General features: G+C 30.2%; 1 protein-coding gene across 1 annotated transcript in view; it reads left to right on the forward strand.

The window, feature by feature from the left end:
* LOC147065727 (uncharacterized) overlaps positions 1-9,970 on the forward strand; it is a 34,700-nt gene extending 24,730 nt beyond the window's left edge. Inside the window, exons 5-6 of the mRNA XM_085957281.1 lie at positions 8,746-9,019; positions 9,951-9,970. Of these exons, the coding sequence (XP_085813407.1) occupies positions 8,746-9,019; positions 9,951-9,970 (294 nt within the window). The remainder of the gene's footprint in view (positions 1-8,745; positions 9,020-9,950) is intronic.
* Positions 9,971-14,080: the final 4,110 nt, after the last annotated feature.

Genomic DNA, 14,080 nt, shown 5'->3' on the forward strand with positions numbered 1-14,080 from the left:
TGACGAAAGTTTCATTGCAATCGGATGAATGGTATAGGAACTATATGAATAAATGAAAATAGAATGAAGTAGAAGAAGAAAAAGATGGTTGTACTAATTCAGAAACCTTTGCGGGTGTTACCACAACAACTGACGAAGGTTTTATCGCAATCGAATGGATGTTATAGGAACCATACAAATAAAAGAAGATAGAAAAGATGAAGAAAATGGTTGTACCAATTCAGAAACCTTCACGGGTGTGCACACAACAACTCACCAAAGTTTCATCGCAATCGGATGAATGGTATAAGGAACGCATACGGAACAGACAGACAGACAGACATTCATTTTATATATAAAATATTGCCTATAATCTTCGCGCAAGTGCAAGAAATAAGTTCACAAAGTTTTATCGTAATCGGATGAACGGTATGGCAGCACATAAAATGCGAACAAACGAATATTGATTTTTATATATTAGATTGACACCCTGTTCAATCAAATTCATTGAAATAACATTATGACTTGCTACTTCAAGTTTCTACCGCTAGCAAGCGGCATTTCAAAATTATTTTAAAGGTGCAAGTGAAGGCCGGCAGATACACCGCAAACAACGAATAAAACGCATTTGAGCCTATGCGGCACTTAAAACGTTATGGTTTGGCACACTTCAATTATTGATCTAATAAAATATTGTGATAGTTTAGTTATTGAATATTTTTCATAATCAAGTCAAAATTTATTCACCCCTAAATTATCACAACATTTCAAACCATCCTTTTAAGGTCTAACGTCATATTAATATACCTAGACGACATTTTACAAAAACACTGAATATCTTAATATTAGTCACGCTGTCAAGATATTTTAAAATCCTGTTTATTTATATTCAATTCAATATTAGTAATGTCCTTCTAACTTGCCTTGAACTCGATTAAAATATGTGAATCAAGTACTTTTTTATATCATCATCATCATTATCAGCCAGCGTCGATCCATTGCTGGATGACAGCCTCCCCAAGCTCCTTCTACTTTTATAGGTCCCTAGTTCTTTGCTGAAACGTAAATCCATCAAACTTTCTGATCTTGTCTATCCATCAGGTTTTAGGACGTCTTTGTGTGTGTTTAGTGCCTTTTGGATATCAACTATATGACGCCATTTGTTCAGCGGTTGTCCACTCGCCGAGCGTCATGTCCAGCCTATTGATATTTTATCTGCTTAGCAACCTCTATTACATCGCTAACTCTTGGCTGCTTCTTTATCCATTAGTTTTTTTAGTAATCACTAAGTTTTTTCTCTATATTTTACATGCATACCTGAGCACTAGTATCACACATTGGTTGAACACTTTATGATTAAGACATAATGGAACGTCAGTTTTGAAGATATTATTCAGACACCCAAATACTCTTCATGCCAGTTTTAGTTCTGTAAGATTACATATCGACATAACGTAGGCCTTTTATGCAAACCTTCTATATCTATTTTATGTACATGTTCAGGAGAGAGTTAAAACGTTTTACTTCTTACATTTCTTTTATAAATAAAAAAAACTTAAATTGATGATATATATCAAAAAGTAAGTGTTTTCTAGTAGTAGTATAAGTATTCTTGTCTGCTTCCTTGTCCATTGGTTTCTTTTGGGATCTTTACGCGTTACGCACAACATACTCCTTTCCATGCCACGTTGCGCTACGTGTTAATTATATTGTATAATAGTTTAATTATTTATTATTACTCCATTACTATATTTGCAGGATTATGAGATTAAGACATTTTTACAACATTTTTATTAGGTCGTATTCTTGTTTGTCCGGTGGTTGTCCAGTACAATTCTTGCAATCGATTTTAACTAAATTCCTGACTAGCTAGACATTTGAAACTTTTGGAATATATCAGAACACGATGCCAATGTATTCTTTTAATACATTTAGCCATCTTTAAGTAGAATTGAATTCATTTTCAGTTAATTATGTTTTGTATGAAAAGTTATTTCTGAAGAAATCCGTAAAAAGTAAAACACCATTATTGGTTGCTAGGAGTCTGGGGTTCTAGCAACTAAATTATTAATATATACGTGCGTTAGGTACTATGGAAATCAATATGAAATGTCAAAATGACATTTCAGTATTCTATATTTATTCTGTTTTTCTATCAAGTACAATTTTTTTTGATCGTTTAAGCTAGTCAAGTCAAGTTTATATGATTCAACAGAAATTTTAAAAACGTTGTATATAAAAAGTTGTTTTTATCTTTTAATTATTTATTTCTGTGTTATTGCCTCATACTATAGTTTTCAGGTTATTTATTTAAATTAAGAATACATTTCCAGATACTCATATTAATTATATTTTTTAAGATTCATCTTAGTAATTCTTATAATGATTTTAATAAAAAAATAAATAATGTATATCTATACTATAGCTGGATGGTAATTACTAGACCCATCTGGTAATATTACAATATTGTTTAGATAGATACTTAGATTCTGATATAAATACCTGTAATAAATCGATTTAATTTATAAACTGAATACTATACAACGTTCAAAATATAGACGGATTAATCTGAATGACAGGATTTAAATAGACGTAAATAAAGAATAAACGATGTTGAGATTCTGCGAAAGGACTCTGAGCCCTAAACCGGGTAGAAACGGTCAGCAGACCAATCGAGATTCCCAAAACAACCGACCTACATCTACCGAATGGGATCCTTTACCTAACAATTAAAATAAATGAACCAGACACAGAAGCGCTTTGTTACACGGCTAATTTCACTCTTATAAAAGGTACAGATTTTTACTAACCACATCGAAGGTCCAGATTAAAGTAGTAATTTAAATTAAACAATTTCGTCAAAGCTCGGTTTTTCGTACGTCTATATCAAATTACACAAGGTCTCCGCTTCGAAATGAATATTACTATTAACCAAAATTAATTAACAAAAAAAAATATAAAGAAAAATAACTATTAACAGCGGCGTTGGCAATTTTGCGATTTTCTTCCCAGCTTACCCATCTAGCTTCTAAATTTTAATCTGACGTATGGCGTTATATCTAGCGTTTTTTGATACCGCAAACAGATTAAAACTGCACATAATAAATCTTCTTCTTATTGTGCCATCCCCTAGCGGAGGTCGGCCACCATCAACGCGAGCTTATCTTTGTCGTCTGCTACCCGGGACAGTTAAGTGGAGCTGCATTCGTACCAATCACGGAGGTTCTTAAGCCACGAAATGCAGCGCCGTCCTCTGCTACGCTTCCCATTGATCTTTCCTTGAATGACAAGTTGAGGAATGCTGTATTTTTGTCCTCTCAAATGTTGCCGAGGTACTGTAGTTTCCTGGTTTTGATACTACGCAGAACTTCTTGGTCCTTCCCCATTCGATTGAGAACTTCAACACTATTGTCACCCGGTCAGTCCAAGGAATTTTGATGATGCGTCTATACAGCCACATCACGAAAGCTTCAAGTCTCCGTGACATCTCTTGGATCTAGAATACAATACCAGATTTATTTAATAATCAACATTTTGGTCTTTTATACCTTACACTCTTATACATAATATTATATTATTATAAATGAAATAAATATTATGATTATACACAAAATTAATATTTAAAAAAATACGTATTTTTTACCTATTTATTAATAATAATATTAAGAATTTTTTATTGCCGGTTTCTTGACACTTTCGATTTTTGAGAAAACCTAGCATTTATTTTTTCTGCCATTTAGTTTATTTTCTTACTCTAAATATTTTTGTAAATAACAGTTTGCAACATTGATTAATACAGGCAATTTTATTTGATGCTGGTGACGCAAAAGATTCGTCAGAAGATTTAAAAAGGGACCCCAAAACAGTTAAAACCAGTCATACCAGGATTTAATTATATAAAAAAGATGCTTATATAAAAAATGAGTATACAATATTACCCAAGGCATAACGAAATCCCTGTAATTAGAGGTCTTAAACATAATTACTCAAACAAATATATATTTGTACACATAAAATAAACCTCTAATATTATATAACAATAAAAAATATTTTAAATTAAATAATATGATTTAATGGTTTTATTTCCGGGTCTCAAAATCAGTAAGTTTGTCGGGCATTCACGTACCAATGATTATTAATAAAAATAGCTTTCCTCAGAATATGATTAGTATAACTATATTATGCGAATTTATCCGTGTTGGATACGACAATAAAAAAATGGTCAGGAGGTCATTATTATCAGATATTAACTGATTCTCGTTGATTCGTATGATCACCTACATTCTAACCTACTATTGAATCATTCAACATTTTATTCAAATAATATTATGCGAAATGGTTGTATTTCTAATTTAATTACATCTATTCTTTTCTGTTTTTCCCTTGGTTTTTATTACAAATTTTTATGTGTTTTATTCAGATTTGAATATAAATTAGATGGAACAGCTCACTGTAAACTATGGTTTGGCTAATTGAATAATTGATTTTCCGGATACGGGTACAATGTCCTAGTTATATATTTAGATGTATTTGAAGTCACCACTTTGGCAGTGGACGTGGATGATGGTTGAGGAGATGAGTGAACTGAGAGTCTGAGAATGATGTAAATTGCGAATTTATTTGCAATTTGACATAAGATAGCCCGAGGCAGAGTGACAGTTACACGATTGATATAAAATGAGGAGTGAAATAGTTTAGCCTTCGATACCATGATTCGGAGTGAGGTTTGTTCCATTGTGATGGCCTTTTTATTGAATCCATAACGATGGAAAATGCTTATACCGAGTATCTCAGGTCTCGGTGAGAAAATACATTTTTAATTTATAATAAACGTAAATAAAAGTTGCTGAGTGAAAAAGTGCTTATTACGTAGTAATTTGGTTGTAAAATTCACGTACTAAACAATATTTAAATAAATAATAATAATTTGAAAATGAGTCTGATATCATGGATTCTGCTACACTGCTTTGTTCTTACGGAACCATCACTTGCCACGTATATGACTTTGTAATTAATTACTTCATATTCTTGCATTTCAACGTCATTGTACACCTTATCGCATCAAAAAGAATCCTTGAGGAAGAGCGACAGTTATCGAGCCACATCACTCATTTTTCATGCTAGTAATATTCTCATGGAAATTTAATAATCCACGGAAGATTAATGTTACAGATGTATTACATAAGCCCGCAAACTCTATAGAACAAGCCGGCTTTGTCAGGGGCAAAGGTACGCGGGAACAGATTTTGAATATCCGTCAAATTATAGGAAAATGTCGCGAATTTAATGTTCCAGCGGGGCCTTTGTTTTGTTGATTACAGCAAAGCTTTCGACTGTGTAAAGTGGGACAAAATGTTTCAATTACAGAAATAAAACATGAAAAATAAAATAGGTAGAATTTTTTATTGTTTATTTTCGTTTAAAAATATTGTATGTTAGTGTAATAATTCCCTTCATTTAGTAACGATAAGGGCCAGATGCGTCAGATGACATGGATATTATTCTAATTAAAATTTTGTCTAATCGGCCTTAATTGCTAATTCAATGATGCATGCATATGTATACAGTAAAAATTTGGTAATATTTAATTTAATTAATATAAATCATGCTTCTTTAACTATAATTAAAATTTAACTAAATAATAACGAGACGTATATTAAATTTATTGTAATATCATTATAATAATATGTTAAAATAATAATGGGTATTTTCCAATATATTATTATGTTTATCTGTAATCATTCCAAATTCAAAACGCATTATTCTGATATTCACTCATTTTACACACGATTTAAAAAAAAAACAAAAGAATATACTTTCTACTGTCATTTGCATACAAACTATGTTTTTAAGCGTTTCAAAACGTTTTGTTTTATTAAATGTATTAATTTATATGCATTTTTATAATCAAAATTAAATATATAATAGCAAATAGCAAATGTCATATAAAACATCACAATTGCTCATATATGAAGTTGTCCCGGACCGCTAGTAGTTAAATTAAAAAGGTAACGGATATTTTGAGATATAATTTAATTATTTTCATTATGTAACATTTGCATCATGCTATATTTTAAAACTAATCATTGTAGCATTTATTTTCAAGTGGAGTGGGTAAACTGATTTAGAAGTTAGTTCTTCATAGTTGTCGTGGGTTTGCTGCCAAAAGTTGGTAAGTCGATAATTTAGATATTTAGAGTTAATAACGAACTATGTATAATATATAAGTATGCTAAAAAAAGTTCAAGGTCATCCGATTATAGAATTTGCGCATAAAACACAAAGAAATTATTAGCAGTATGCCTGATTTTAGAGGGCATGTTAACCTTTCAAACTGCAATCACTCCATAACAATATTATTTAGAGACTTACCAACTTTTGGCAGTAACCCTAACTGTAGATATAATATGATTCAATGTAATATTACATTTACTACAACATAATATTATTAAGTAGTACAGGGCAGAAAATAATAAATTTAAGTATTTAATTATTATTGGTTAAGAAAATAATGTTACATAAATATAAGATTGTTCTCATTATTAATTACTAGAAAATATTATTTAAAATGAAATAAGCCAAAATGTGTATATTTAAAATATCGTCTCTGTTCTGGCAGAACACACTAACTGGAGAATACTAGTTTTGAGTAATTTGATTTTGAAGTTGTTAGAATGTTTGAAATGGTCTATCATCTGAGTTAATTAAGTAATCGTAAAAAGGATAACTTTAAAATAAAGATAGTTTAATTATTAAGAAGGTTTCCAGACGGTAAAGTTTGAAATAAGGAACATTTTGGTATAACTAACTCAATAATATGTCATTTTTCGAATTAGTGTCTTCTGCCAGAACAGTGACGATATTATTTTACTTAAAATATTAATGCATAATATATATTTCAAATCATTTTGGAAAATGTTTTGTATGTAATTCGTAAAATAATATAATGGAGGTGGTAGTTGCAAAGTCATTTAACTCCATAAAGTCTTATTCCGAGATTTATATTTAAAAAAAACCGGATATCTTGCCAACGATGAAAAATATAATAAATGTGTTGACAAACATAGTATTAAATAATTATTTGAATAATTAATACATGCATATAAATATGACCTGAAACATATTATCGTTCACCTAACTATATTATAAACAATGGCTGATTCAAATCTCCAACATTGTAACTAATTTTATGCCAATCAATTTTATTTGATAGTTATTGAACTGATGCATGGAAAAGCACGACTTAAAAAACAAGAATCTATATTCTATGATATTATAAAGATGAATAAAATACAATATTATATAAAGTGGATGTAATTGACCATACAAAAAAAAACACCTAATTATTGATAATAATAATTGATTGTTGCAATAATTTACTTTTAAATAAATCGATTTCATTTATTGAATATTTTTATTCCTTATAAAATGATATTATTATACACGTGGTGTTATTTAAAATGTGGTTTTCAATACTATGCAATTTTTGTAAACATACAATAATTATAATTCTCCAAAATCCACGTTTACAGTGCATATTATTACTACAAAGTTTACGCTCATTAATTTACAATGTGAAGAGTTTACCAATTATACAAAATATTCATTAAAACTAAACCCATTTAATGATACCACTTGCTTAAAAACCATTTTGCTTGCAATATTAATTCACATTGAATCTCATTAAGCGTGTCCAATTAAAATAATAAGTAATACTCTTTATTAATTGCATATGAATAATAATCCATTTAAATTGAAAATATTGGTTATTTAAGTTAAAATTAATAACATGTTATATTAATTAAAATACACAAAATTACGAAGAAATTTAGTTGCTAAGTCAGCTACCCCAATTTTTTACTATTATTGATATTTATTATGATGATCTATCATGACTTTGTAGGTATTAGTTAGATAATTAAATTTCATACCAAGCGCATTTTCCTAGTATACTTAGGTGGCGGAGCATTTTACTGGACTATAGAAATGGGATGATTTGGATGCTAGGAGGAGAGGAGGGGGGGGGGTTTCAGGAATGCAATCCTGGCACTATCCTTTATTGAATAGAAGGTTGAATAATGAGTTTATGATCGTTTATGAATTACAGCGATTGACGCGGCATTGGGCAAACCAGAACTCCGAATTGAATTACTTCTTTGATGACGATAGGATCAAACTAGAGCACATCTTGACGCGTTTAGTGTCTGGAGGTGGTTAAATGGTTTATAACATGCCTGGATGCATTAACATTATTGTAGGAGGTAGATAATACATTTGTATGGGATTAGCGCTACTATAATTCACCTAAACATTAGGTAATCATTAGATCGTTGCAAAATTGGTATTAATTGGAAATGTTGATATTTTATTTGACTAATCAATATGATTTTATAATATAAAGAGATATCATATAGATCATATTTATCAATTCCTTTAGTTCAATCTCGGAATAAAGGTTTATAGAGGTAACTGGCTTTTAAACTATTTTTCTCGTATAATCCACTTAAATAAATAACCGTAATACTGTTATAATCAATCCTTAAGTTTGTGCATAAAATAATGTTAACACTTATTATTATTAATTGAATTATGAACCATTACGTTAATAATATATTATGTAACAAATTTTATCATTGGTAAATGTTTTCTGAAGTAAATCACTTTGTATCTTTTTAGACAGGGAAAATCTACTGAGATAAAATAATGTATACGGAGTTGATAAAAATCCATGCATACTGAATTGAGACCTTAACATTTTTTGCGCAGGCAACTTTCCCCAATCTGGAAGGCGCATCTCAGAGTCCGCCGGATAGCCGCGGGCTTACAACTAAGTCTCTAGGGCTAAGGCTAACGGCTGAGCGAAAGTTTTTCCAGGAAATGCCAGGCGGAAGTGGCCACGGTTTATCCGTGAGGCTTCGCTGCGTGTCTGCCATGCCGAAATGGCTTCCAGGGGGCCCTCATCGGAGGCAGTTCACCATCACGGCGGCGCTGAGGCCGTCATCGCCACTCAATAACCTGAAACTGGAGTGGCCAGGGAGTGGTGAGAGAATTAAATTATTTTATACATTTTAGTTGTCAATGTTATGTTAAAGATATTTTACTAGTCTTATCACCCGAAATTTTGTAATGTTTATTTATTTACACATAAAAGTATGTGACTATACAGGTTACCCAAAAACGATATATATTTTATAATAAAAATAGTATACATATTATATTACGTACATATACATGAATCATCATCAGACAGGGTCGATCCTCTGCTGCACGAAGACCCCATTTCACTGCCACGTACATTCGTCGAACTCGACGATTTTGTCAACTCAGCAGGTTTTATAGCACACCTTGCTTGGATACCATTGCTTGACTCTATTTGTGAAGAATACATTAAATTTTGGATATAAAAGAGGCTACATGTTTGAATACATACATAATTAATAAAAGTTATATAAAGGATATCTGAGTCGCCCAGAGCATGATTCACATTTTGCAATTTAGTAATTTTTGAATTTGAAATACAAAGTGATTCTAAAGGTATTAATCTATATTAATAAAAATAGTTGGGTATCAAAAGTCACTTTAAACCATGTAAAAATCATTGATAAAGTTGATTATTGGTGTCATAACTCACATTTTTCAGTGAATAATGTGAGTTCTGTCACCAAAGCCTTTCTAACTAATCAGGGAGCTTTATTTATCATAGTGTAATGTATCTTTGCAGCTTTAGGAGTATTATATATATTTAATAAAAATAATTTAAATCGAATCACTCACTCATAAATATTCAAGGGAGTTCAATATTTATCTTCTAATTAGAAAAAAACAGTGCTCTGGTATTTTTTTTTTGGATATGTGAGTTATGACTCTAGGCGACTCATAATATGGTTTACTGATTCGATTATCTAGAAATAACTTTGAATTGCAGGTTTATTTGAAGATAACTTCATGTGTTTTATGATTTTTCACTATAGTTTCAGATTCATTCGATTAGTTAATTATTAATGCCGTTAATGATAAGGCAAATCACTCAAAAATACGTACGTAGGTTATGTAACTAAAACAACAGACTTCAAACCAAAACGTAAGCCACCGTTTTATTTTTAGAGCTGCCAATAGAAGAAGAAAAATAATGAACATTACCAATACAACCATATTTTATGTATAATCATCGTTTGATTCGAAAATCAAACTGCCTTCAAAATTCTTAATATGGAATGCATATAAGACTTTTCCCATCTAGAGTCTAAAGTCTTTAGTTGATATCCTCCCGAGTGAGAATATTAATACAACATTGTGTTGTATTTATGTCTCATATAGAAACGGGATTGTTGTAAGACTATAATAATATACGAGGTATATTGTGATATCTGTAGATACCATAATTATAATAATATTCAGTAGGAAAATAATTCATGCTGATTTATGATGTGCAAACTTTCTCAGCAAATTGCACCAAGACAAAGCTCGCACGACCTAATACGGACTGGTCCAGAAGTCGCGCTCTATTTTTCAACCCATTAAAAACTACAAAGCTACTAATTTAAAATTAAAAACAAATGAAATGTGGAAAGTAATACACAATACTCTATTTTGAAACTAAAATATCCATTAAATTGGGATATTATATCGAGCGCATTTTATTATATTTTGCGTGTATAATATAACATTTTATTTACAAATGTTCCTTAATAATATATTCCCAAAAAATAACGAAGTCTGTCGCATTCAAGTCAAATAAACGTGGTGGATAAATTATTCATTCCATCTTATTGAAACTGAATTAAAACATTGCTTTTATTTTTTTTACCATTGGTTAGTATCGTTCACCTATTAATCTGTCACACGATATAACCACTAGCCGTTACGTTGGTCACGCTATATCTCTGGTAGGCGTAGCCCGTTGGTTGGTCCCTACTAGAGATTCCAATCCCGGGATCCCGAGCTATTTTCGATACCTATGAATCCCGGGATTAATAAACATAATCCCGGGATTTCGGGATTGATTTTTTTATCAATTTTTATGGAACATAAAATAAAAGCGAAAATATAACAGAAAAAATACTTTTAATAAAAAATAACTACATTAGAAATAAACTGAGTTTGAGTGAAGTTCGATTTATACCCATGTGTAAGTTGTCGATTCATTTTATTTTTTCACATAAATTATTAAAAATGAGAAAGATTGGAAAAAAGCAATGCTTCGCACTTTTAACAAAGTAATTCCACCGTGACCTCATACGTTTTACGGCAATTTCATATTTGGCTGACTAATTAGATTTATGAAGCGGAAAGGCCATAAGTACGCCATGCTTATTTGCTTTACTATTTTAAATCTCGCTAATCCATTCGTTTAGTCTTTACTATCAGAAACAGCAATCTCGTATTAAATTCACATTATTATTTATATATATATATATATATATTTAATATTATTTACTCCATTAAACTTATGTATTTCCAAGATTGAACGTAGATATACAATATTAACAATAAATGTCTTAAATATTATAAATTATACTAGATTTATTTTTGACCGATTTTATCAATGTTATGTGGAAATATAAAAATTGTTTATTAACAATGGAAAAAAATGCCAATCCCGGGATTGTCAAATTGTAATCCCGAAATCCCGGGATCAGAATTTCGGCTCGGGATTGGATTTCCTAGTCCCTACGTTCCCTATGGTGGAAGGGTCGATACGCGTGCGGCTGGGTGAAACGCAATGACTGGTGGTTTCTATTGGTGGATAGCATTACAGGAATAGTAATACGATGTTGGTTTATGGAAAAAAAGGACGCAATATTTTTTCAGAAAGTAATACTGCACCAAATTATACAGCGAAATGGATATATTTATTACTCATGAGAATCATGGAAAGTCAAATGCTGATTCCTGCTGAAAAAAATGCAATAGATATAAAAAATGTTAATCTTAATTAAAGTCATAATACAACTTAAAGATAATCGATATTATGCTAATGATTGAAACGATACGCCCTGTGTAACTTTGACCAAGTTGAGTCAATCGAATTTAGAGCTAAATATACTATTACAAAATATTATTGTGAATTTTTGTTTTTTAACTGTTATCAGTATTCTGTAAGTCATATACTATTTTCAAAATATTCATTATTACTATTCCAAGATAAAATATTACTTAATATTATTATTTTTTTTATTTTTTACAAATGTTTTTAGTGTTTTAAGAAAGAGAAATCAGGTAAAAATATTCAAATTAAAAACGTTGCTATGAAACTAATAACAATGTTTTATATACCATGGGATATAATCCGATGTTTATATTAAAATGCTCACTTATAATTTTAAATATCATTGAAATTGCATTTCACATATATATAATTATTATTATGTAATTATTAGGTGATTATTTTAAAACTGCTGTTAACTACGTTTTCTATATTGTCATTTTATCTTATAGACCTTGTATATTCAAAATATTTTTTATAGTGAAACAATATAACAGAACTAGTCTAAATTTACGTTTAACTAGATTTTCATTTTTTTAATAAAAAATAAATTAACAAACTTTCTTACAAAATGACAACGATTAGTATTTACGAGGTTTACACATTTCTTCGTTGCATCGATACGAAAGATGAATAGTGTGTGTTCGTGAATTTTTGAAATAATTATAATATTATTGTGGATGAAAAAATCTTACCCAAGATTTTATTATATTTGATAAAACTAGCGAATTTAATGACTTTTATTGTTTTTTCTACCAAAAATAAGATTTACGAGGTTTAAAAAATATACCAATTTAACCTCGTGTAATCGTCGGTATGTACCTCAATAATTACAAGAATAAAAATCAAAATAAAATGAAAATTGTATTAATATTGGGACGTGACTATGGGCCACTGTGTATAAGCGTCTCCCATTTCAACGCCAGAGTGCAGATGTAACAAACTTTGTCCGCCCAATTCGTTTTAGATGCAGTTGCCCGGGCACCCATTTATCCAACGCTACTACTGCTTACGGCTGCGGCGCTGACTATCCTGGGCTCGACGGGACGTTACATACCGCAACTGATGCTCTAGGACCCAGACGCTAAGCTCTTGGACATTGGAATCTATCGCAAAGGTATCTACTGACCACACAATGGATTCACGGAGTCGTGTTACACTTACTTTCGCCTGAATCGCAGCCAAGGGACCGAAAGTTCTTTCATACGGATGGTTCGGATAATTTTAAAGCGAACTCACTATACCTTTTAGAAGATTCTGTATTTACTTTGTGGATAATCAACCCACAGTCGCTAAAGTATAAATTATAATTTGGCCTTGTATTTTATCATACTATATAAAATAATTACCTGCATGAGTGGTCATTGTATTATAGTCATACAATATATATGAAGAATGATAAAATACGGACCCAAATTTACATTTATGTATTAAAAATGGCGTGTATAAAGTTAAAAAATAAACTAAAATATGTACCTAATTGAATTTATAGTTTAAAATAGTTTTATTTTATTTATAAAAGAGAGACGTACATATTTTATAAATACATATTTTATTTTAAATTTTCTAAGATAACATTTATATTAAAATTTAATTTATTTTAAATATATTATATAATCTAAAATCACGATTGACAGTACCTAATGTAGTTTTAAATGTTTCAATTTATTTGCTCTATGAAACTTTTTTTTTCTGTTATATGATAAAATATGTAATTTTGTTTTTATTTTTTTTATTAATTTCCTATATTAGAGAAGTAAATAACATTATGTTAAAACCTAAATGAAAGTATTTATTCAATCTATGTGTGATAGAATACTTCAACATTTCAAAATTCACTCAAATTAAATTCGATCTTTTGTAGCAATCATACCACTCAGCAATTCAAGGGTGAAACACTATTATATATGTTTTGTTGTAAAAACAAAACAACGAGCGGAAACAATTGTTAGCATTTCATCAATTATAACTAGATCAGTTGGGTATATTATGATTTGTTTAATTCTCACAATGTCTCTTGTAATGTATGAACTGTATTTTTCTAAATATCAAGGACAGTCCATAAATTCTCACTCCGGTCGAGTCCATCACTCGGAACACCACTCACATCGAGTC

This window comes from Rhyacophila brunnea, unplaced genomic scaffold, assembly GCF_057557595.1.
Source record: "Rhyacophila brunnea isolate RB1 unplaced genomic scaffold, BYU_Rbru_1.0 scaffold_6, whole genome shotgun sequence".
NCBI classification, from domain to species: Eukaryota; Metazoa; Arthropoda; class Insecta; order Trichoptera; family Rhyacophilidae; genus Rhyacophila; species Rhyacophila brunnea.